General features: G+C 37.6%; 1 protein-coding gene across 2 annotated transcripts in view; it reads right to left on the reverse strand.

Moving 5' to 3' along the window:
• The window catches only part of GABRB1 (gamma-aminobutyric acid type A receptor subunit beta1), a 292,998-nt gene that overhangs the window by 171,883 nt on the left and 95,138 nt on the right, over positions 1–25,977 (reverse strand). For both annotated transcript variants that reach the window (XM_087816835.1, XM_087816833.1), the window contains exon 4: positions 3,696–3,916. In XM_087816835.1, coding sequence (XP_087672961.1) covers positions 3,696–3,916 — 221 coding nt within the window. The remainder of the gene's footprint in view (positions 1–3,695; positions 3,917–25,977) is intronic.

The following is a 25,977-nucleotide window of genomic DNA, read 5'->3' on the forward strand; positions in this document are numbered from 1 at the left end:
TAAATAATAAGTTATAAGAAAGGTAAAGTTACTTTAGATCTCCTAGTATTGGCATCTGTAAAAGCATTATAATAATAGTACATAGTTCAGTGTTGTGGTAACTAAACATGACAATATTGGCAGAGCACTTAGCATAGTGCCTGAAGCATTATGTAGTTTTAATTATTTATTTACCAGGGTATTTGTTAAATTTCATGATACAATTGCAATCAGCATTAGTTTAAATGATGTGATTCATACATCTTACTCTATGTCTGCTTACAGTATGTGCACACAAGTCCACATACATACTCTAGAACACACTTACTGAGTACCAGTGTGAGGCAGTATTTGTCTGGAAGGCTTTTTACTACAAATTTCACTCCTCATTCTCACACAGACCCTCAAAACCACCTGGCCCTGGGCTCACCTTTGGTAGGAGACGTAGGAAAGAAGCATTATGGAACATTTGAAAGAAAAGCCAAGGCCAAGGTTAGGAGAGAAACACAAAGGGGTAATTTAAGGAGGTTAAATATACCACTAAATGTCTTTCCAGAATTAAGTCATTCAGTGCCTTCTATTTTCAGGGAAAGATAAACACAGTCTTTCAGCACCCACAGGGCTAGGCCTTGGAGAGAATCAGTGTTTGCAGCCAGCTGGATCATGTTTGGAGAAGAGGCAGAACACATCTGGTCATTAATAGCGACGATTGCTCTTTGGTTAAAAGCCATCATTTAGATATAGGAAATGTTGCAGCTGACAACTATCTTGAGTCAGGTGACCACATTCTACAAATTTTCATTTCAGTCTTTCAAACATTTATTTGGTTTGAGAGAGGGGATACAAAGGTTAAGGAAATAGAGTTCACATTTTCAACAAATACAATCTTGTTTGCATCACAGAAAAATAACTCTAAGACATAGAAAAACAGAATATGATAAGAGAGTCACAAACAAATCTCACGGGCCTTTATGAGGTTAAAGTGAAGTAAGGTACCAAATGAGAGAGAGTTGTTATCTGGTTAGGAGGACTGCCAAAATCCTCATGGAGAAAATGGAATCTGAGAAAGGCATTAAAAAACAAGCAAACAGTATAACAGGAGAAAGTAGTGAAGTAGGGAAAAAGTCTTTGGGGACAGAGAAGGGAGTGCATTTCAGGAGGGCCATATGTTGCCAGATAAAATACAGCATGCTCAGTTAAATCTGAATTTCAAACAAAGAGCAAATAGGGTTTTTTAAAGTATAGATATGATCCATGCAATATTTGGGACATACTTGAATCTGAAATGTCCTGGATGTTCTCAGAAGTTGTTTTCAAAAGCTTAGGCTTCACAGAGGAAGAAAATGGGCCATAATGTGGGAAAGACATTTTAGTTATACATAGAGGGTCTTGGATTCCACACAGAAGACTGAAAACATACTTTTTATGGGGACTGCGGAGAATTTTCTTTTTAGTGCAGGAGTGATAGGATCTGACATTCACTGTAGAAAAAATAAGATAGCAGTGATGAAAAAGGGAAAAACTGAGGCAAGAAATTGGCCAGGAGGTGACAGAGTGAGAATGTTGGGTTATTTAGATGTTGGAAATGATTTGGAAGTAGAAATTGTTGAGGTAGAGTAAAAGCAACAAATTGGATCTCAGGGACAAAAGAGTAAAGTCAAAGATGCTATACTTATGCCTGTGGACTGGGAGGATGATGATTTTGTTAGCAGCTGGGAAAGGAGTAAGGCCTGGTTTTAGGAAAAACAGATAATATGAAATAGGGGTCAAGTGAGGAGGAACTGGCTGAGCATCCAGCTACAGATGCTCAGTAAGCAACGACTCATGTGTTTCTGTACTCAGTAATCTGGGGATTTTAGATATTTAAGCTGTTAAACTCAATGATTTGGTCACTATTAGGGGCAAAAGAGGAACTGGTGATCGACTAGCAAAAGGACAGAAAAACAAAGATAATGAAACAATCGTGTTGGGTCTTGGAAATCCTGAAGTCAAGGTCAGGCGTCACTCTTTCATTACTCAGAGAAGTCAAGAGGACAGATTGGAAATCAGAGATGGCGTCGGTCACTTTTGAAAGCGCTGTTTTGGGAGGGCAGCGTGGACGAGAGCCCCATGGTTTCGGAGACTGAGGGGTGAATGGGTGATGGGGAAACCAAAGCACTGCAGCACTGAGAGAAAACTGAGCAAAGAGCCAACAGCGGGGGAGGACCAGATAGCTTAATAACAGAATGGAGCAAAGCCTGAAAGGGGTGTGCAGCAGTAAGATTCAAGATAACCAACCACTAGGTTAAGTTCAGAAGTTTTATCACAGATGTATTTTTTCTACTTGCATATTGTTCAGGGCCATTGGTGGATGTATAGACATTAACAGTAGAACTTTGGGCCTTAACTAGAGTTTTAGCTTAGAGTCAGTGGTGGAAGAATTTTAGGAGGCTGGTGAACACGCTCAAATAGTAGGAAAATTGGGGGCCATATGAGTTTGTGGATATATAGCTTTTATCAGCTTTTCAAAGGGATCACAAAAGGTGACAAAAAGAATTAAAGAACCACCTTCTACATAGCCTACAATAACACGCCACAATTCAGATATTTCATAAAACTGGGAGCTAATTTGAATTTTAGCCTAAAATTGTAGCCTAGAAAAAAGAACCCTAACTACAGGAGGGTTAATAATAGACCTCTCTAAGTGTATGATACACCTTTAATACTTTATTCTTAAAAATATGAAGTAAAACAAAACCCACTATGGTGCGAATATTGCTGATATAAAGATAACCTAACTAAATATAGATATATCATGTTCATGGATTAGAAGACTTTATAATTTTAAGATGTCAATTGTCCCCAAACTGACCAATATTGTCAATGTGATCTCCATTATAATCTCAGCAGTCTTTTTTGGTAGGGAGACGCAAAGGACCTAGATTATCCAAAGCAATCTTAAACAGTATGTACAAAGTTATAGGACTTGACTTCATGACTTAACATAGAGTTATGATGACTAAAACATTGTGATACCGCCTAAGGACAGACAAGTAGAACAATGGAAGAGAACAGAGCCTAGAGAGAGACTCCTTCAGTCAAAGACACCAAACCAATCCAGTGGGAAAGGAAAATATTTCCAGTAAGTGGTGCTGGAATAACTGGAGAGCCATATGGAAAAAGTGAACCTCAACCCCTACCTCACATGTAACAAAAAATTAATTCAATCTGAATCTTATACCTAAATATAAAAGCTAAAACATTTAAGGAAATAAAAACACTTTGGTTCTTCTCAAAGTCTCTACAAATATTGTCTTACTTCTTTAAAATATTGTTTCCCAATTCCCTTTAAAAATTACGGAGTTATACTAAATACCTAGAACACATTTCAGTTCAGTCTGGGGTTGTGAGGTAATCAAGCAATTAGTTAAAAAACATACAACTTCTGCAATGACCTAGATGTGAAATCTGTCTGGCAAAGACATTTTCTTATTACTGTTTGTTATTTAAAGTTTAAAGCAAATAATCCACTTACCTTTGATGGACAAATTTGCCTAGATTTAGCTCAAATGGTTCCAAAAGAGATTTTCTGCTCTTTAATGTGATTGCATTGTGCAGATGAAAGCTTCTATATATTCTCTTACTTCTTCTCTCCCCTCTGCCCATTTCCACAAGGGAAAAATAAAACATAACAACAACCAAAGCAGCAGTAAAACATGCAACACAGAGCCACTCACCGGAGCCCATAGAGAACTGTTCCGTCAGGATGCAGCCGGATCATGCGGTTTTTCACTGTAACTCCATGCACGAATGATTTCTTGTCATTCAGAAAGTACGTGTCTGGTACCCAGAGTTGGTCAGCTACCCTGTTGTCTAGAGTGAGGTTTAGCGGGATTCCAGAATAAGAAAGTCTTTTGTCTTTCCAAGACTGCTGGAAATACATGGTGAGTGTATAATCCTGTGAAATAAAGGAAACCAAAAAAAAATAATAATTTTACTAACATCATTATCATCATCTGAGGTCTTTTGTTAAGAACATGATAGCTTGTGGTATTATGGATGCCCAGAGGCCCACGGTCCAGTCCTGCTGTCCCCTAAGAGGTTACATTTGAATATATTGACATTTGCAACCCTATGTATAAGGCAACCAGTAGGTTAGAAGTACTAGAGCACTAATTAAATGCATGCACAGCCATGTCTACCTACATAAGGCAAATCCATGTAGTTGAATTTTAATGTTTGAAGTTAAGGTGATGTCATGGGGAAGGTCATAAAGGAAATTACACCGCAAGATCCATGTTCACAAAAATCGACCTCTGGATATTATATTTACAGTACTACATGTTTGGAGGGAATGTTTGCTAAATAATAACTAAAAATGTATGCACTTAAAAGGAGATGGTGTTTTGCCAGCTGTAAATGCCTTTTGAATGAATACTGCTGTTTGCCTTATAAAGGTTATCAATATCATTATCTGAATCTTTCTAGCAAATGACAACTTGTCTAAGAGTCCTGAAAGGTAGTTTATAATGCACACTCCGATGGAGATGTTTATTTGGCCTGAGAACATCAGTGGTGGAACTGCTCATCAGTTCTTCTCTTACCCTCATTCCTGCTGTGCTTCAGGAATTTGTTTGAGGTCAAATTTGGGTTTGTACTTGAGTTTGCTCCCTCACTTCCTGTAAAAGCTTACACTAAGGATGTCCCTTTTTGCTTTTCTTTCTTCCCAGGTTTCCGTTGGCAGTGAGAGACAGAAAGATTTGAGCTGAATAAATGGATCAAACTTAGAGGAGAGGAATGATTACCTTAGATCTTTAGTTGTCCTTTTTAAAAATTGATTTCAGAGAAAGGAAGGGAGAGAAAGAAAGAAACATCAATGTGTGAGAGAGAAACATCGATCAGCGGCCTTCTGCATGCGCCCCGACTGGGGATCGAACGTGCAACCTGGGTATGTGCCCTGACTGGGAATCAAACCTGCATCTAGGAATAAAAAGGATAGCTGTACATTAAAAAAAAATTGTAGCAATGAAATCATAAAGTCTTTAAGATGTGGACCCCAATATAATAAAAGCAGAAGATCCGCTTTTTCTTCTAAATGATATTGATGGGTCAATAGTGACTGAGGATAGTCGGAATTAAGAAAACACTGCGTAGCTCTAACACAATTTCTGTGTACTGCCTTCGCTGTGCACAGTAGTGTGTACTCACGTCATGCCTTGCATGTGGGAAACTACTTTATCTGCATCGCTATATGGATATTTGTGCATTTCTGACAAACCCTAAAAGATAACACAGTATTCATCCTAGATAATGAATTTCAGTGTCCTTTAACCATTATATTCAAGAACGCTTTCACTGTTTACGCAGAAACCATCTCGCAATAATTCAAAGCCATTCTTTCTTGTTCAATGACAAAGACATTTGCTATTTGCTATTAATCCTGCAATATTCCTTTTAAAGGTCTAAAACATCCTTCCACCTTATCTTCAAACACAAAAAAGGAACCCACAGGGCTATGCACAATTCTCTCTCTCTTTTTCAATGTTTTTATTGATTTCAGAGAGAGGAAGGGAGAGGGAGAGAGAGATAGAAACAGCAATGATGAGAAAGAGTCATCCATCAGCTGCCCCCTGCACTGGGGAATCAAGCTTGCAACCTGGGCATGTGCCCCGACTGGGAATTGAACCCATGACCTCCTAGTTCATAGGTCAATGCTCAACCACTGAGCCACACACCACCAAGCAGCACAACTCTCTTTTAAATTGCTACCATTCTCATTTGTATTCTCTTCAAGTTCTTAACATCATACCTTTTCGGAGGGAAATGAATCAGAAAAATTCTGGGCCTTAGATTCCTAAATACCTTGATTCCAAGATATACCACATGCAGAGCTATGAAACCATGACCAACTAACTTAACCCCCTATATCTCGAATGCCTCATTTTAAAATAAAAATAACAGCATGTTACTGGCTTATTGTGAGCATTTCTTGGGAAAATTGTGGTGAAGGTACTTTAGAAGCTGTAACATGCTAAACAAATATATTATCTTCAAAATTATTCATTGCTATTTAAAGATTTAGGTCATACTTCCAAATTACATATTCATTTTCATAAGCATTTCTATTTTTAAAGAGATGTTTATGAAAGAACTTGTAGACAGAAGGACCTCTTTGACCATGAAAATAAGCAACTGTCTGTGATCAGTTATAAGTTTTGGTGTTGGGATCTTGTTTGTAATTCAGCCAGTGTAAGGAAATTAATAACTAGCAAAAGACATGTTATTGTAAAGTTTGCCATGGGGATTAGCACAATCAGCAATGGAATACATGTTTCAATGTGAGGGGGGTGGAAGTGAGGGGAGGTAGAGGAGGGGATGGGGGGATAAATGGTGATGGAGACTTGACCTGAGGTGGTGAACACACAATACACTGTGCCGTGGGAAATATTTACTATTGTAAAGTATTATAATGACAAAATAATACTCCAATAATATATGCTATAATTAAAATATGAGTTTGCGGCAAGTCAACACTGGAGACTGAAAAGGAGAAAGGAGTGTGAGCATGAGTAATCTCTGCACAGACCTAAGTGTGTGTGCGGGTGGGGTGGGCAGGGGTTGGGGGGGATGTAGATTTTTCCCTTTTCTTTCTGGAAACTGTTTTGTTTCCTATAGAGAGAGAACTATACACAGATAGTAAGACTTTTGCTCTACACAACTCGCTCGGTGTCCAATAAACATTGACTAAAAGTCATTATCATGGTTTTAAATTCAAGCAATAACTTACCCTATTTTCTTTCAATAAGAAGTAATTTGGTGACGATTTACCTATGCTCATATGTTACATTTGGAAATGGGCGATGTGCAACAAGTACCTTTCAGAACTTTTCTTCCTGTGCCTGTCTACGGTATTATTCTAATCCAGGACCTGATTCTATGATAAATGGAAATACAGACATAGGAGATTCATAACCTTAATAAAACCTTTTTGAAGTTAATGATAACTGTGGGGTGATGAGCATTATGGAAAGACCTAAAACCCAGCAACCGCTCCTATGTGTACCATCTGCATTGTACCACACGCCTGACAATGATCTCTTTCTCCCAGGGAGTGCTCTGTGCTCTGCGGTTTTTACAGAAATTCATATCTACTATCACAATTGTTCTCAGAACCTTGTGAGATAGGCAAGTTCTCTATGATAGAATTTATGATCTACATGTCTGAGAGACAACTTACCGTACCTTAAATACATTATTCTTTCCCTCTAAACCTTAATATAAAAATGGACAGTGACATCTGAATATAACAAAGTCTATGACATCATTTTGGTGCATCTTATTTTTAGATAGCAATGAAAGGCTTAAAATTGCTCTATTTTTTCTCTGACACAACAGATTTTCTATTAATTCTGCATCAGTCCAAAGAGCAAGCACTCCAGGGAGAAGGAATAATTTTTCAGAAAGAAATCAAAGGGATTAATACTCTGGCCAAAACCGCTAAAATCATTTTTCTTCCATGTATATTTACAAGTGTCCCACTGGCTTTCTCAAGTGTGCAAGCTACTCCTTGAGAGGAAGTGGGACATATTTAGAAACTACAGGCCATAGGGGATTCTTTGACACTGAGACAAATTAATGGGATTAATGGGTGTGAGATTGCTAATGAAATTGGTCAGGCTAATTCAGGCATGAGAGAACTTAATTCATTGAGGAAAAGCAAGATAGACGGCAGCAAATTGAAGTGTTCAATCGAGCTCCAAAAGGACATAAATCTTTTTAAATCTAAAAGTGTTTAAAGAAATAAGAAAATATTTATAATAAATGAAACTCATTCTTTTGAAGAATAAAGATAACACTAGTCTTACATCATAGTTTTAAACTCGGGGCAGTTTTGCCACCCAGAGGACATTCAGCAATGTCTGGAGACAGGTTGGTTGTTACACCTAGGTAGAGGCCAGGGATGCCCCCACTCTGCACTGCGGAGTACAGCTCCCGCAGCACAGAGTCCTTTGGTTCAAAGTATCAGTAGTGCCAAGGTGACGAAACCTGGCCTTAGATGAAAATCTTTCATTTTAGTATCAGTAAAAGTAATTTCAAAATCTTCTATCATTTTTTATTATGAAAAGTATGTATATCAATATGTCTACCCCAAGATTTTAATGTATCCCTCAAAACTTTGTGAATGGTGGCATTAGATCATTTATAATTTGGTACTTTACCATAAAAAATCATTTGATAAAAATCTATTAATTATCTAGCATTAGAATAGGGAAGAAGAGTTGTGTGTTTTAGGCCAATATACTGATGTGTGCATTTTGCCAGAATGAGTTCTAAGAAGACTTCATAATGGATTGGAAAAGTGAGAGTCCTTACTAGCTGCCTCCATGCTCAGCACATTTCAGATTAATTTGTTAGTGAAGAGACAAAATATTGCTTTAACATCTTGTAATATTTCAGAAGGATCATGTGAGCAATCCCTCCTTTTTAAATTGTTTCAAAAAAGGTCATGCTCCAGCTGATTTGGCTCAGAGGTTAGAGCATTGACCGGTGGACTAAAGGGTCCCAGGTTCCATTCCAGTTAAGGGCACGTACCTCATCCTGGTCAGGGCGCATGCAGGAGGCAACCAATTGATGTGTCTCTTAATAAAAATAAGAAATAAATAAATAAATAAATAAATAAATAAATAAATAAATAAATAAATAAATAAATAATAGGCTATATATCAAATCCCTCTTTTCTGAAATATATTGCCAGTTTACTTAAACTTGAGATTTGCTCTTTTCAAAGCTAAGGCTGCTTTTCTCAAAGGCTGATTAGTAGAGTTGTGCATCATTGCCTACCACTTCTACAGTCCCTTCTGTGATGGAAACTGCCCTGCCTACAGCCCCTGATGATTGAGCAAGGCCAAGTTCTATATCGCATAGTGCTGTCCCCATCCCACCTTGAGAATGGAAAGTAGATATCTGATTTAAGAGTATCTGATCCACAGGCAGGCAATAAACTTGTACCTGGCTCCAAAAGACGAGATGGACCAATTAGACTCCCAGAAACTTGGTATTGGATGAAGGATCTGAGACAGAAGATGTAGGGCCAAGTGCAAAGGTCATGATATTAACTAGGGCTGCACCGCTATTATGATGTTAGGAGATGGGGGAGACTATGAATAAAAAGAGGAAGCCAGCCTGCAGAGGAAGAAAGAAAATAGAGAAAGATGCAGAAGATAGCTTCAAGAGGAAGAGCCTGATATTGTTATAGAATGAACAACCAAGTTCATGAAGACTTTCTACTTCTTATTTCTATTCCTTGCGAGGTCTGGACGTGTTCAATACTTCAACATCTAATGAGCTCCCTTGTCTCATTATGACAAACTCCACTTTCCTTGTGCTAAGTTGATTCCATCTTTATTTCCTCTAATCAGAAAGAGCCATATTAATGATGCTGATCAACATTCATATTAGAATCTCATTAAGCAATAATTATACACATTAAGGAAACTCAGGAAAAGCAATCATTTGGCTCATCTCTTGATTTTTTTTTTTTTTTTAAAAAAAGAGGTATTATGAGAAATCTGAGATCCAGAGATATTAAATGACTGAATATAAAGGGAGGGGAAGACATTGGTTTTATTAACCAAGAGAGCAAGGAGAAGGAAGGAGAACATTTACTTCTATCGAGACAATTCCCTGTCAAACACAATGACAATTATCGAGAAAAGTAACCTGGAGGCTAAGTGTATATGTTGGCAACAAATAATATCTCCTGTGAAGATAGGAAAAAACCCCCACAAACCTCCATACAATTTGCATCTCATGAAAACAAAGTATAGTAAAAAATGGCCTGACAAATTAACCAATATAAGCTGTAATTGAAATGAACCACACAACATCTGTTTCTAATGAAACCTCCAGTTTAAATTAATGTTTTGCATATCATTGTCACCATTATGTACATTTGCAGCAGAAATTCATCATTGTATCTCCAGATTTGCCATTAATTTCTAAACTTTAATTTAGCATCATCTAGTATTGTGTTAACTATTTATACTGCATATGTTTGTTGTGCTTAGACCTTAGCCATGTTTTATTTTTAAAATACAGGCACTCTTATTATTGCCAAAGCCCATGTTCTTATTATTGATTTTTTCCCACCAACTGTAGGCTCTTGCTGTGCCTCAGAGAGCATAATCTTTTTTACCTTTGTCTCATCCTAAATAACCCCATTTGGTTCACCCATCTGTGTAGTCAGAATTTTTGTCAGTCCTGTGTTGTTTTCCTAACAATTTTATAATTAATCAACTTTGTCAGTGAACAAAAACATGGATAGTTATGGGCCTATACCAAATGAGAGTCACCTAAGGAAATCACATGGGCACACTGTGATCCATGAAACACTGAATATGTAATTGTGTTCTGAAGTAAAGAACTACACGAGAGTCTCACTAGATGAAGCTGAGATGCCACCAATATAAGAAGTTCAGCATTTGTAATTTAATATCTACTTTAGAAGCTGTAAAGATTCATTTTCTGTAAAAATATAAAAACATTTTTCTATACAATGAATCCAATTTCTTAAAATGGATGTGATAAAATTTTTGTTTCATTCAGTAACAGCTTAAATGTCTTATATTCTAGAATCTAAACAATCAGATTCTCAAATAATTACTGTTGTTTCCATGGCAAGATATATTGAAATGTTGAGCCTGAAGTAGGGATAGTTTTCTAGAAACTTCTGAGTCAAAAAGATCTTAGGTTATTAAAGTGATTAATTCCTTTTGTCAATGTTTAAAGATTATTTATTATACAGGTCTGGGCAAAAGTAGGTTTACAGCTGTGAGTACACAAAACAAGAGTTTGTTCTTGTTTATTTATTTATTTATTTATTTATTTATTTATTTATTTATTTATTATGGCATTATTTATTTTTATATTAACCTAATTTTGCCCACCCCTGTATTTAAAGAATTGTATTATATCAGATGCTGAGGAGAAAATGTTGAATAATACATTTCCCCTGCCTGCCTCAAGAAACTCACGGGCCAGTGCATGAGACTGAGCACTGCTTATTTTCAAGCTGGCCCACTGTCTGTAGGATTCTTGGTTCTTTCATCACCTGTGTAACCAGATCCCTGCACGAATTCCCTCCAATTCACATACTCAGAGAACTCGGAGTGGTTTCATTTTTCTTTATTGGCAGCTGCCTACTCAAAGAGACAAGATTATTGAGCAGAAGAAGATCAGTTTAACAAGCTTTGCCATTTAATGTAGAGAAAAGATAAATAAGTCAGAGTTGACTTAACACCGCAATGAGGGGAGGTGCAAAGGAGGAAAAGTGTATGAAACAGTTAAGGCTGAAGTTGGTGACCTTTTGATTGGGGGATTAGAAGGAAGCATCAAGGATGGCCACCTGGTTTCTGACCTAAGTGTGTAAGCAGACAGGGAACAATAAGAACTGGAGATTTGGAGCTGAGGATGACTAATGTATTTTGGTTTGTGTTGTGGGTGTCTGTGGCATTTGCACATAGAGGTGCCAAGTAAGTCCTTATGGGCCAGAATAGGACTCGGAGAGAAACACAGCTATGTGAGTCACCGGTGATAGATGAATCCCTGGGAATGGATTAGCTCACCATGGAGACAGTGAGAGGTGAGAAGAGGAGAGAACTCTGGGAAATCTGATTTTAAGATTAGTGACTCACTCCTTTGAGTTCCCACAACACTCTTCTACTTTGATTATAGTACTTACTTTGTAATTATTTCTCAATCTCACTAGAATTTGAGCTCCCTAAGGGCAAAGGTTTATATTTTTAGGCCCTAGTATAGGGCACAGTAGATAGCAGGTGCTCAAATATGTTAGCCCAATGTGAATTAAGTAGTACTGTGTGTTTAGGGGCACTTGATATCAGCATGTTAATGCAAACTCATTTTAAATTCTGAAAAACTGGTCACCCTTGGATAACATACCTAGGGACTTTCAGTTAACTAAAATAATTAGTAATCCAGAATTTTCATTCTCTAACCACTCAAGATGAATGAGTCTATAATTCCCACTAATATAGGATATTGATAAATTTCTAGGAGGTGGTAAAAACTCATGGCATTAAAAGCAAACTTACTCTTTAGGAATGAATTCATAGTGACTTTCAACAAAAAATTAATAGGCACATTTTGAATTATATCAAATAAGATTTCATTGATAGTTCCAACTCTTTGGAAGTAGAATATAAGCCTATTTATGCCAAAGCTTTGAAAATGGATCTCTATTCAGTGAAACTTTCAAGCTCATTTACAAGATAGTCAATATTCAAAATTATCAATATAATATTAGATTGATGATTAATTCATCAGAAGGATGATTCATAAACTTCACTGACATTTTAAACAATATAATTAGTTACATATGGCACACTAGATTTTTATTAAACTCCTTAGTTCTAGAGGGTCATAAAAATTAGGATTTCCATTTTCCCCAATATCTAAATAAGAGCAGAAATAAAATCAGCTACATAGGGGATCTAGTAAAATATTCAGAATGTGGTGGTTAAGTCTGACCATCCTGAGTTGGACAATGTATACATGACCAGAATGGTAACCAGTATTTGGTATGCAGGGCAACTTGAGAAAGCCAAACTATGAAGTGAGCTAAGCTGGGATAGGAGATGAGAATTGGAATTAAACCAAGATTCTGTCAAAATACACACACTACTTAGAAGAGATGGGGGAAAATTGTCATCATTTTCTAGCCCAGGAAGGTAGTTTTGTGATTTGTGATCTTGCAATGTGTTTAGAGCTTAAAATAGAAGAACTGATAGCAAGGATGTTAAGTCTGGTCCTGTTTTATTGGGGAAGAATGAAATCTTAGGAATTCTTAACTTAAAATTAATAGGGTGGAAAGGAGGGACTGTTAATGGGCACAGTAATATCTCTCTCAGTAATCAAGAATTTCTGATATCTCTTAGAGCTTTTAAAAACCTTAGGTCACTCTCAGGAATTTTCTTTTCAGACTTTCAAAGGGGAAGACAGATTTCCATCAAATTATCATTCTAAGGAGACTATGGGTGATGATCTCTTAGAGTCCCCGAGGAACTGTCAAAATAGAATGTGTAGCAAATTATAATGTCCAAATGTCAACTTTATCATGTTCACTTACTAAAATTTTGGTGGCTACTTTTTCTGTCTACTTTTAAAAAGTATTCTATATATACTACTTCTTTATAAATCATAAACATTGTTACCTTTTCAGCTATTTATTTATTCATCTGTTTTTTTACTTGTTTATTGCTTATCAACCTTTCTTCCTCTATCCTATTTTTTTTTTTTTTACTTGCCAATTAGTAATTTGGCAGGCAACATTTTCTGTGTTTGCTCATGCTCGTGCAATGATCTAGAAACATATAAACGTATAGATGAAACTTTTACCATTACTTTTAAAATATAGTATTATATTATATTCGGTTCTGTGAATCATTCTTTCCTTAATAGCACTGCACAGAAATTCCTCCAAACCAATGGGTAGAGATATAGCTCATTCCATTTAATGGCTATAAGGATAATATAACATGGAAATTAATCATAATTTTATTAATATTCATTGAAGTTGTTTCAAAATTTTTACAACTATAAATAATGCTGCAATAAGTATCTTTCAATAGATAGATAGATCACAAATACTGGTGTTTATTGCATCTTTTGCCTAGTACAATGATGCTATTCTTTGGAGCTTAATATGATAACTTGCTAAAGTAAATAAAAATAAAACCATAGGCTGTTCCTTTGGTAGCATCATTTTCTAAATATTGAACTAAATTCAAATTTATAAAAAGTGTGAAGTAAGACTTAAAATTCGGTTTACAGAACCAAAGAGCTATATAAATACCTATATTGGCCATCTCCAGTGGCTCAAACTCATTGAGCATCTGCTCAAACTTCTGTTGGTATTCAATTGGATCTGGCTAAAAAGTGACTTGGCAAACTACTGCAGAGAAGGATCTTGGCAACATTATGCCATGTAATGAGAGAGGAAGGAAAAAATCAAACTCTAGGAATTTCTTTGACAGTGTAGAAAAATGGTTTGTAAATTCTAAAGCTAATAATTCTGATAAATTTAATTTCCCTTTCATGTAGCTTCATAGTCATCCTTAGCCCTATATCAAATATGGATATCTAAGTATATACAGACTGAACCCAACTAGGCATAACAACTCCATGCTCACACCATGCTAAAACAAACTGAGCTATCAACTAGGTCTTTGGCTAAAATGGAGAGTTGGAATCTAGTTCAAGATTCATTGTCCATTAGTTCTGTGATCTTGAAACAAATTTGTCAGCTAGGCTGAAATTCAATCTCCTTATGTGGGTGATGGGCAGGAAAACTATCAAGTCTGCTGGAATGATACTTGAAATAATGTATGTAATAGTCTAAAAAACCTGTGAAAATTACAATTGAATAAATAAGGAAGACCAAGTAGCTTCATACTTGTTACAGAACAACGCAGTGCATAACATATATTTTTATTCTCTTTAGCTAAGTTATCAAGTTTAATAAGAGCTGCCTATTACTGAATGTTTAATTATATGACCAGTTCTTGGTGATTTCTATATATCAGTTAAACCTTGCAACAACTCTATGAAGTTGAAATTAATATTCCTTTTTTACAGATGAGACGCTGAGGTTTAAGAATGTCCAAAGCAACTCTGCCGGAAAATGTCAGAGCTGTGATTTTGAACCCAACTTTGTCTTACTTTAAATTGCTAGTTCTAGCCTGGCCGGGCATGGCTCAGGGGTTGAGCATCAACCTAGGATCCAGGAGATCAGGGTTCAATTCCCAGTCAGGGCATAAGCCTGGGTTGTGGGCTAGGCAGCCGATCAATGACTCTCATCATTGATGTTTCTATCTCCCTCCCTCCTTCTCCTTTCCTCTCTCTGAAATCAATTAAATAAATAAATAAATAAATAAATAGTTCTTTCCACAATGTCACATAACAAGCAATGGCTTAAGCACAAAAGGTTTTCATCCTAGGACATGGTTTTTATCTCTTGCTTAAGACTGACTTCTGCCTTGCTTTTTTATGGATGCCAATTAGTCATTACCACCCAGGGCTAATGTAGACTTTTCTGTCCTCTCTGATGTTTTATCCATGAACTCTCCTTCATCAGCTGGTAATGGCAACAAAGGCCACAGCCACACTCTTATCTGTGGGCCACGGCATCCCCACAGGGTGCTAAATACAATCAGTTGTTCATCACTGCCCTGGATGATTCTTCAGATGTTAGCTGATAGAAAGACAATATTTTTGTTCCATAATAATAAAAGGAGGATAATTTTCTGTTGGTAGAATGGCTTTCACATTCAAAAATATTTTACCACTCCCAAGTAAAAGCTTCCTTAATCATTAATTATGGCAGCAACTAGGTTTCCCTGGCTAGAAATTATTTCTCAGTGGCAGTAGAGTGAAAAGCAAACTTGGCACGTGCCTACAGGCTAAGAATCTCTTAATTTAGATTGTGCCTGTTCTGCCTAACGCTTTAGGAAAAGTGGGTGAGCATAAACTGTTTGAGGGTAGGGGCTCCTGTACCCTACTTCTACGTGTCTAACACCAAGATGACGGAATGCTGAAAGAAGGAACTACCCATGGCCCCAAACAGAAGCATGACCACAGACCCTGCGATCGCCTTCTCCATTTCCACCCCCACTCTCAGTGAACGGTACAATCATCCACCCTACTGACCGAAAGACTGAGTTTTTTTACTCTTTTCTCTTCTTTACCTTTCACATTAAATAAATCAATAAAACCTAGCATTTCTATTTCATAAAAACATCTCTTTATTCTGTTTACAGTTGCTATAATCTAGTTGGCCCTTTATCATTTCTCACCTGACTTACTGCAACAGGCTCCTAACTAGCCTTCTACTATCAGCCTTGTCTTCCCCAATCCATTTGTTTTGGCAGGTACAGCAATATTTCTATTTTTTTTAATTGCAAATGTGATTATGTTGCCCCCAAGGTTCAACTTTCACTGACTCCGCAATGTTATGAGGATTAAAATACAAATTCCCTAAGGGCAAACTGTGCTTTCTCTGTTCCAGTCTCTCCAGCTGCACTTCTGACTCGATTCCGTTTTCACTCTGTCATCCAGCCACCCTGGTCTCTTCGGTTACTCGAACATAGCAATTTTCTATTGCTATGAAGTCCTCTTGACCTAGAACACTCACTCCTCCTCTCTTGTCCTTTGCCTGGTTACCCCAAACTGATACAGGCCTCAGATTAGAAGCCAAATTATAACTTGTTTCCCTAGTCAGAAGTTAGAAAGCCTGGGTTTGGCCCCTCCTGTGCTCCCGCAGCATCACTGTATAGGGAAGTCGGCTGGGTGCTCTTCTATTCCCTCCACGAGACTGAGAGCTCCATGAGGGTGTATCTATCTTGTGACTCCCCAGTGCTGAGTACAGGGCCTGCAGTCTAGTGGGTGCCCCAAACCTACCTGTTGAATGAGTCAATAAAAGGACTAGAGTGCGAGGAAAATCCCCAGGCAGCCAGCCCAGTTAAAAAAACAATTTAAAATTATAGTAGAGGTGAAATATACTATGAGTCTGAATGGGGGCAGAAGAGCAGGGGCTGTATGAAGGGAAATGAGAGAGAAAACATTGCAATGAAAAAGAACAGAATTAAATTGGTTGCTGTATCGATATGGGAGATGCAGAAAAGAATGCAAGTGCTAGAAAAGTACCAAAATTTAGGAAAGAGCTGATGCATTTGGTTTGGATATTAATTTAAAGTGCTTGAAGTACAGATATAAATACTGTAGCTGATACAGGGGAGTGGAGAGATCAGGGGTACAGATTAATGAGTCCTCCTCAACACTAAGGCTACAGGATTAAATAAAATTATCCAAGTTAATTTGTAGATTGAGGCAAGACATGGGCCTAGGACAGAAGCTTAGTGCATATCAGTTTTTCTTTTTCCACTGGCTGAGAACCAAAATGCTCTTCCAGTGTGTGAATACAGCGAGTTTCATCTGTTATTACTCAAGGGATGGCGCACTGCTGAGGATGACTAGTGTAAATATCCAAATCTATAGATAACCCCCCAAACGCATATTAACAAAATTCCAATCTTTAGCTGACAAAACTGTTTTCTCACATAAAGTGCAAGATGTAAATGGCAAGTAAGTCTCACATTTTAAACTATATTATTTTTTTAGGGGGCCCTATCCACCCACTAAGGGAGGTGGGTGGGTGTTTCAAAGTTAGGCATCAGCTACAAAAATGGACAGAATAATGTACCACCCAGCCAATCAACTTTCTAATTAAACTGGAGTCACATTCCAACACATTCCATTTAAGCATATTTAAAAGTATTAATTCAGTCATACTCTAACCTTTATTTCACTGAAAGTTTTTTCTAAATACATTATCTTTAAAGAAATTCATGTGGCAAACGTGGTTTGCTAATGAGAATAATCTGAAGATCTGGAGAAGTGGATTTTAAACCTATGGATTCAGAGATTTCTGGCAAATCAAATTCCCAGACAGGGAGCTCTTTCATTGGGTAAAATGAGTAGGTTGGTTAGATCAGTGATTCTCACACCCAATGTATGCAATTACCATCAGGCCTGCTTGGGCCACTAAATATGATTTGAGAACAGTCCTAAAATCTATATTTTTTTATAGGTGCTTCCAAGGAGAGTATTGTGCTACTAATTGTCAGATTATCATTTGAGAATCAGTGACCTGGGTATGCCCTAAGCTTGCTTCAAACTCCTAAATGAGCAATGATTATGCTTTCACTAGTCCTATAAAATCTGCTCCTGTCTCTGCTTCTGTCATTTCATATTTTATCAGCTTCCTTTTGTACTCTCTTTCCACTGCAGCAAAAGGAATTTGGGGCCTGAAAACATCTTAGTGTCACCTATAAAAACACATTTTCGTAAATGCTAAAAGAGGGAAAGGGGGAGATTGAGAAAGAGATGGAGAGAGTTCTATTATCTTTACTTTCTGGTACTGTGTGTTTTCCTGTTCCTCCAGCTTACTTCTGGCTTTGCACATTTATTTTTAAAACATGTAACTCTGAAGCATATTGGAAATGGAATCCTCAGATCAGATGTGAGGAGAAATCAAGGATCAGCAAGTGGTGTGGCCACTAAAGTGATATCTTCAAGCATAATGCAGAATTTTATTTCCTAAGAGCAGCTTGAGTTCTCTCCAATATTCCACACTTCATCTGGAGCTATTTCCCCACCCTGAACATGGGAGAGACTGAAAAACAGGAGAGGTCTTATATAAAAACGTCAGAGAGAGAGAGCCTTAGGGAGAAATAAAAAGGCTATGCTGATGTGTTTTCTCATCTGCATGGAGCAATGTGTATTTTGGTACAGTGTAAAAATTCCTCAAGCAATTTCTCTCATGTCACAAGTTTAAGGAGTCCTTTATGAATGAGTCAGCCTGGGAGTTGCCATGGTAACAATTTTCATCCCTTTGGAGTCAGGCCCCTTCTGATGTTGCCACTGAAATACCTTTGTTTCAGGAGGATCTGAGGTTCCCAATGCAATTAAATGTTCATTATGTTATATATGCATTCCTTGATTTTCTAAGATTACCTGACTAGACATTGGCTGGGTTTTGGGGTGTTTTTTTTGAGATCTATAAATAGACATGCTACATCATGCTCATTTCTTGCACACAATGAAAGATGAGTCAATAAAAACCCTTTCTGTTCTCACAGTGCACTCTGTCTCTCTCTCAATCCATCCCCTTTCTTGGGTATACGTGTGTGCATGTATGTGTGTAATCAGTGTCCTTCATATTTGAAATATTTGAAGAGGACACTCTGCAAAGCCATCATGAGCCTTAATTTTCAGGACAGTGGGTGAAAATACTTGCTAGCTTGTCACACTGCAACTGCACATGAATGCAAAGGATGCTACAGTGTAGTGTGGTGTCACTATGGGCAGCATTTGTGTGGTTTCCTGATTAATATTTCAGGGAAGACCCACTTGGCAGAATAAAATTATTTGTAGTGCCATAGCTCCAAAAAGAGAGGTCCAGACTCCTCTTTGACAAGCAAGGTTCTCAATAATCTTCTCAACCTATTTTCCAACATCCTTTCCCCCTTAAGTGCCTGCTCACTCAGGTGTACCCTGCTACAGACATGAAGGGCTACTTATTATTTCCTTAACATTCTTCTATTGTTCCTTGTCTCTGTCTTCGGTTGTATTTTTCTCTTCTAGAAAGAAAAAATCCTACTTACCCCCAAGGCCCAAGTTAATTCCAGTTTGCTCAAAAACCTTCCCGATCCCCAATTTAAGCAAAATTAACCTTCCTCTTCCCCAGGCCTGTTACTTTATAATTTCTATACTATAACATCTACCCATTCCACTTGGTATGGTCATGATTAAGCTAGTCACCTGTCTCCTTACTCTATGTTTTTAAGGCTGTGGTCCACGTCTCATTCATCTTTGTATGTCCACCATACCTAGAACATAGACACCAGTAGACGTTAAGTAGATTTAAATATGTTGATATGAACTGAATAAACCATTCTCACCATGGCCAGGAAAACAGCCAACCGAGGGGCTTTGGGGTTCTGGTTGTTCATAACATGATAGACCAGTCATCTGTACACAGGCTGGTCTTCTCTCTAATACAGTACACATGAGCACTCCATTTCTGAGTTAAGCATGATGTGCTCTTAGCTGTGATAGTTCCCCTAAAACCCACTGTGGAGCTGCACTTTTAGAAACTGTAGTCATGTAGTGTCACATTAGAGTATAGGATTTGGAGTCAACTAGAACTGAATTCAATCCCAGCTTTGTCTTTTACTAGCTCTGTTTCCAAGTCACTTAACCTTTCTGAGGTTCAGTTTCCTCATCATTAGATTGGAGTTCATTGAGATAATGTAAAAAAGGCTTAGCACAGCACTTACTATATAATTACATATTCAACAAATAGTACTTATTACTATCGCAAGTATAACTCAGGGATACCCCAAGAGGTTGCTTTATTTCAACTGTTCTCATAGTACCTACCATTGGCATCCGCTTTGTGATTGTTATATAGCACACGAAATAGTCCTCGGAGGCTGTGCTAAGCCCACATTTATTATTTTCATACACATTTGACCATACTCTGGTAGAATGACTTCCCCTGGCTAGCCGCAACTCCCTGATTCAAAGCAAGGACCTGTAAAGACTGGGCAGTGGGCGATACATTGTCCTTGAATGTTCATTCTGCGCATTATGTTTGCTCTGTACTGAATAGAGACTCTGCCTTGAAATTAAATGTAAAGACACACAGAAAGTTAGTAGATGGAGCAGAAACAAAGACACACAGAGAATACACTATGTAGAGAGAAAAAAAAGGAGACTAGCAAGAGTTGCTGGTGAAAACAGGGGAATTAGATGCATTTACAGGTAAAGCAAAGACAAGGAGTAGCTGAGTCACCTGAATGGTAGTGAGCTAGTCCTGGACCCTGAGTCCTATTTCTCAGGGAAGCTCAGCTATGGGGGTGCTAAGACTGTTGTGGGTGCTAAGACTCCTCCTTGTATTAACAACTCAAATAACAGCAGCCTGACTATTCTCTTTACCACCCGAAAGTGCCTAGCTTAGGATCTCAATATTTTTGATACAGACATGTCTGCTGTTTGAAACTTACAAGGCAACCACTTATTCATCCACCAACTATTTTTTGAGTAGTTACTGTTTACTGGCATTCTGCCAGGCATTGGAAACTCAGGGGACTTAGTTCCTCCCTCCTCTATGCTGCTCCTATGCCTTAATATCAAACATAGCATACCACATTTCACTTATCTAGTTACATGTCTGTACCCCTTCCTAGACCCTGCCTTACAGGAAGGCAATGTTTATGATTTTTTTACCATGTTCTGCGCAATGTCCAGAGTATAACAAGTGTTCATCAAGAATCTAGGATGTTTGTGTTGATGAATAAATTGATCAGACAGTGCTAAGCATGACTTTGGGACACTTATATAATTTTTGAAACCAGTATACAACATGAAAATCTTATTTCATTTCTAGCTATGAAATTGTGAGTGCCTCTCCCACCCAAGCTTAAGTTAATTGATTTGGCATATAAATAAGGATTTTTTTGAAGTTCTATGTGTCTAAAAGTTCTAGATTATGTCCCTTTATTGTGATCTTTAATTTCATTAATACTTACATTAATTTTGCTCTAAGAACAGTGTATCTCGTGAGATTCTTGGCATTGTCAAAACAAGGACTTGAGGCAAGCATCTCTGGCATTTCATAGAAACATTTTTTTTGATACAATGTCATAGAAGACACAGTGATGTATTTATGATCCATTTACTACACCCCTGCCTGCCCAGCAATACCAAGGAACAATGGCCAATCCCCTTTATTTGTAACTCCCTCCATATGTCTAAAAATAAATGTTGATTTCAAACTCCTAAAGACAGAAGCTTAGCTATAATTTCTAAAGGGTTTTTGCTGTATTTAGTCATGAGCATATTATTTAATGAGCTTGATTACGAGACACTCTAGTGGTAGAATTCCTGAGAAGGCTTTGACAAGAAAATTAGCCAATAAAATACCGAAAAAGTTACAACCAGTAGTTAGAAGAAAGCCTTGAACTAGTTAAGTACTTTCACTCAGGGGCTTAGAAAGTGAGGAGGATGGGAACATTTTTTTCTTCTTTTTTTAAAAATCATCAACTGAGGGTATGTTTATTGATTTTAGAGAGAGAGGAAGGGAGTGTGTGGGGGGGGAGAAACATCAGTTGGTTGCCTCCCTTCTGCGCTCCAACCAGGGATTGCAATAGGAAACCTAGGTATGTGCCCTGACTGGGAATGGATCCCACAACCTTTTGGTGTCCAGGAGGATGCTACAACCAACTGAGTCACCAGGCCAGGGTGGATGGGAACATTTCTTGAGCATTTACAATGGACCGGATATTTTGCTATTCACTTTCTATACATTATCACACATAGTATTCTTAGCAATCCATAAAAGCAGATATAGTGATACAAAGACAGGTTGAAAGAAATGTAAAGGTCTAGTGGTAAGTGTCTAAGCTGGGTTTTGAATCCAAATATGCCCAACTCCAAGGTTGTACACTCCCCATTACACCACATACCTCCTATGAGGGGCTGAACGGTGGCCCCCAAAGGATATGTCTTTGTTTTAATTCCCAGAACCTGTAAATTTAAACCTATTTGGGAAAAAGTACACTGGAGATGTAATTAAGTTAAGGATCTTGAAATCATTCTGGATTATACAGGTGATCCCTAAAGCCAATGACAAGTATCCTTATAAGAGACATATATGGAAGATACAGTAGAAAGAGGAGGCAAACGTGATGTGAGCATGAAAGCCAAGCTTGGAGTGATGTAGCCACAAGCCAAGGAATGCCAGCAGCCACCAGAAGCTTGGAGAAACAAGGAAGGATTCTCTCTTAGAGCCTTCAGAGGGTGCTCTACTAATACCTTGATCTCAAACTTCTGCCTCCAGAACTCTCAGAGAAAAAAATTTTATTGCTTTAAGCCACTTGACTTGTGGTACTTTATTGTGGCTGGTACTGGAAACTAACACACCTCTTAAAGCTGTTCTTTTGAATTTTGTATATGTTTTGGATATTCACTAACATAATCAGTCATTCAGTCAGACTTATCACTAATATTTTGGTACTCAAGAGTTTTCGGTTCTAGAATTTAGGCCCTATGTGGAATATAGAATTTATCATGTCCTGCCTTCAGTGTGGTCAGGGAGAAAAGACAAATATACATAAAACAATTAGTGGGCAGTATTCATTTATATACTCAGAGAAATTTACTCAGTGCATATTATGCAGCAAAGATGGTCTTAGGAGCTGAGAAAACAACAATTAACAAGATACAGAACTTCTCGCATTCTCACTGAGGTCCAGGGAGAAACAAGAGATCATTCTAGGCCCTAAGACAGGAACAAGATTGTTGGACTCTAAAAACAGAAGAAGACCTAGCATGTATTAAGTCTTTCAATGGGTGTGAGATGATTTATGATGATGATGATGATGATGATGATGATTACTCACCCAACTAGCATATAAGCAGTATATTCAGAATATGTTGACCAAAAGACAATATTTTGTTTTGAAATATGCAAATACAAAGACCAAGATGCAAGGTCAATCTGACCCAGCAATGAAGTAGGTGATTTCTTATAGGGTGTGCTATCACAAGCACCATCCATATGCCATGCAGTACCCACAGGATATGTAAAATTCTAGGGGAAACCACACTAAAAAATGAGTGTATTATGCCTGTTTGTCCCTATGGTTTATGGTTTACTTTAAAATCTTTTCCTAGAATGTTTGTGTGTATGTGCACCTGTCAAAAAAGAGCAATCAGCAGAAACCCTTGACATTTTACAAGATACCCTAAAAGGGAAGAAAAACAATACAGGCAAGGAAAACAAGAGTACCCATGGAAGACACATTTTCTACAATTCCCAATGTTCCTGGGATCCGCACTGCTGGAAAGGCGTTGCTCACTCATTGACAAGTTAAAATAAGAGAGAGAAAAATGCGGAATCCTTGTTTCTTGTGACATCCTCCTAGCTTCCTGTTTAGATCCGCCAGCAACAAGGTGGGGAAAGCATTTTAGCTTGCTGCTGTTCTTCCGTAACATCATAGAAAAGCCATACCAGGGTGCTGCTGCTAAAGGTATTGGTACAAACTTTCTAAATGCAGTTAACAGCATATTTTTAGTTTTTAATGACAAATGCATCTGCAATACTGGCTCCGAGCAAGAAGGTCAAAGAAATCATGCTTTCCATGAGGACTCGGTGAGTATGAAGTGAAGATCATTTTAATAGAAGGGAATGGACAAAGAAGAAACAAATTTAACCTATAATACACATACAAATGCTAATAAAGGAGGCTTGAAATCACTTCATGAAGTGGTCATTATTTACCTTTCCCATCCCAGGCACCATCTTGGTTGTCAATTTACTTGAGTATCACCTTTGACTTTGTCATATCTTCCTTCACCTCCAACCTCCCATCCAATCAATGACCAAGTTCCTTCATTTATAACTTCTAAATATACTTCACATTTATCCCCTCTTCTCTTACTTACTGTCAAGATCTTTGTTCAGGCAAGAATTTTCTTTCTTCTGTGCTTACCTCTATTTTACATTTGTCACATTCATTGATAATACCTGTTTCCTTAATGTCCTCCCTTTATAGTGTAAGATCCCCTAGGGATGGAATTCTATTGTATTCATCCATTCTTTCTAGCATCTAACCAATGCTTAGCTCATAGTTATTATCCTCAAGGAGTACTGTCTGACTTAATTGAACTATGAGTCAGAAAAACAAAACAGTCATTTCAAGGAGGGTATGGTTATGGAGTCTGCCTCCATAGAGGCAGGTCCCTCTTTAGAAGGCTCGTCACATATTAACACACGGTCTTGGGATGATGTTCGGTGCCACAGGTTCTTATATTTACTTGAATTCCCCTTGAAGTTAATTGGGAGTGTGTGTCTCTTGAGAAGAAACCAAGTATCCAAGATAACAGGCTCTTTAGTCATAGCTTAAAACTATTAATAAAGATATCAAGTGTTTCGGAGCAATGACTACCAACTTCAGAAAAAATAAGGAAGATTGTAGAATTTCATAAAATAATATAGCATATAAATTATTCAAGATACAATGAGTAAATAAAAATAGGGCAAGAAATGCATTTCATGGTACATAAAATACAATATGCAGAATGACCACTTGAATCTCTGGTAGCCGTTTTAATAAAATGATTCAGCACTCTTAGCCACTGTTGACTGGACTAGGAGAAAATCATTTGACCGGCTACTTTCTCCTGAAAATTCTGAATCTGAATTAAGAAATTAAAATTCTGCATTGAGGACTTGGACATGCTTGTCCTCTACTTATCACTCAGCCTAAGAAGCAGAGCCTCATTCACAGAGAGAAGAATCAGGCAGGCAGTGGACAGGAGCAACTATGAGAAATGGAGGAGCCCCCACAGATTTTCAATGCCAGGTTCGACTCCTTTCCTGAGGCTCACTACAGCCCTAGCCTTGTTTAGTGTTTGACATCTAGAGGGGACAAGAATTCAGCTGAATTCACTAGCACAGCAACATCAGTTGTTTATGACTGTAGGTCATTCAAATTGATCGGCACCCAGGTTATATTAGTTTTTAAATGTTTTCTACCCTCCAGTCTTGCTTTTCTTAGAGCCATTGGTAGTATAATCTGGTTTTTAACATCTTTTTCTTACAGACACCAGTTGGGATTGAAGATGAAACATTGGATTCATAATTATTAAAGGAATACTTAGGCTCTTGGCAAAGAAGTGTGTGATTTGAGAGTTGTTAAATAATTTGCATATCAGATGGGCCTCTATATCCACATAGAATATATCCCCTGTTTTGATAAGCTAGCTTAAGTTGCTTCTGTTTTTTTAGGACCAAAGATCTCTTAGTCATAGAGAACAAATCAAAGAAATAATGGGCTAATGTATACATGACCCCAGGTTAAGGAAAGGGAGTGTTCATTTTCTTGAAGGGAGTTATGAAAAAAAAAAAAAGTAATAGCAAACATGAATGCCAGAGCTACATAAATCATAGTTTGTGCAATCTGACTACCCATTTTGTTTTGCACGTCACAGCCAACATGCTGTTTTTACCTCCCACCTGGCAAATGTGATCACTGTAGAGACAGTTCTGTTCTTTTTCCCAAGGTAGGAACAAAGAGTTTAAGAGACCTTTTGGCAACTTCTAGATTTCCCTGGCACCTAACCTGACTGGAAGGCATCCTCATTCATTTCTCTAGCTTTACAGATTTTACATTTGTACCAAGCAAAGTCACCAGATAGTTGCATATTCTGATCTGAAATTTTGGGCTCCAGTAGAACTGGTCTTTCTCAGTTACATTCCCCTATTATGCCTGATAAGAGAAGGTAAAGTAAGAAAAAGCCTGGCAAATTTTTTATTATAAAATTACAATGTATATTACATTTCACAGGGTTCGCAGAATCCGTGCTTCTCCTTAAGGC

Source organism: Miniopterus natalensis, chromosome 1 (assembly GCF_054644295.1).
Source record: "Miniopterus natalensis isolate mMinNat1 chromosome 1, mMinNat1.hap1, whole genome shotgun sequence".
Classification (NCBI taxonomy): domain Eukaryota; kingdom Metazoa; phylum Chordata; class Mammalia; order Chiroptera; family Miniopteridae; genus Miniopterus; species Miniopterus natalensis.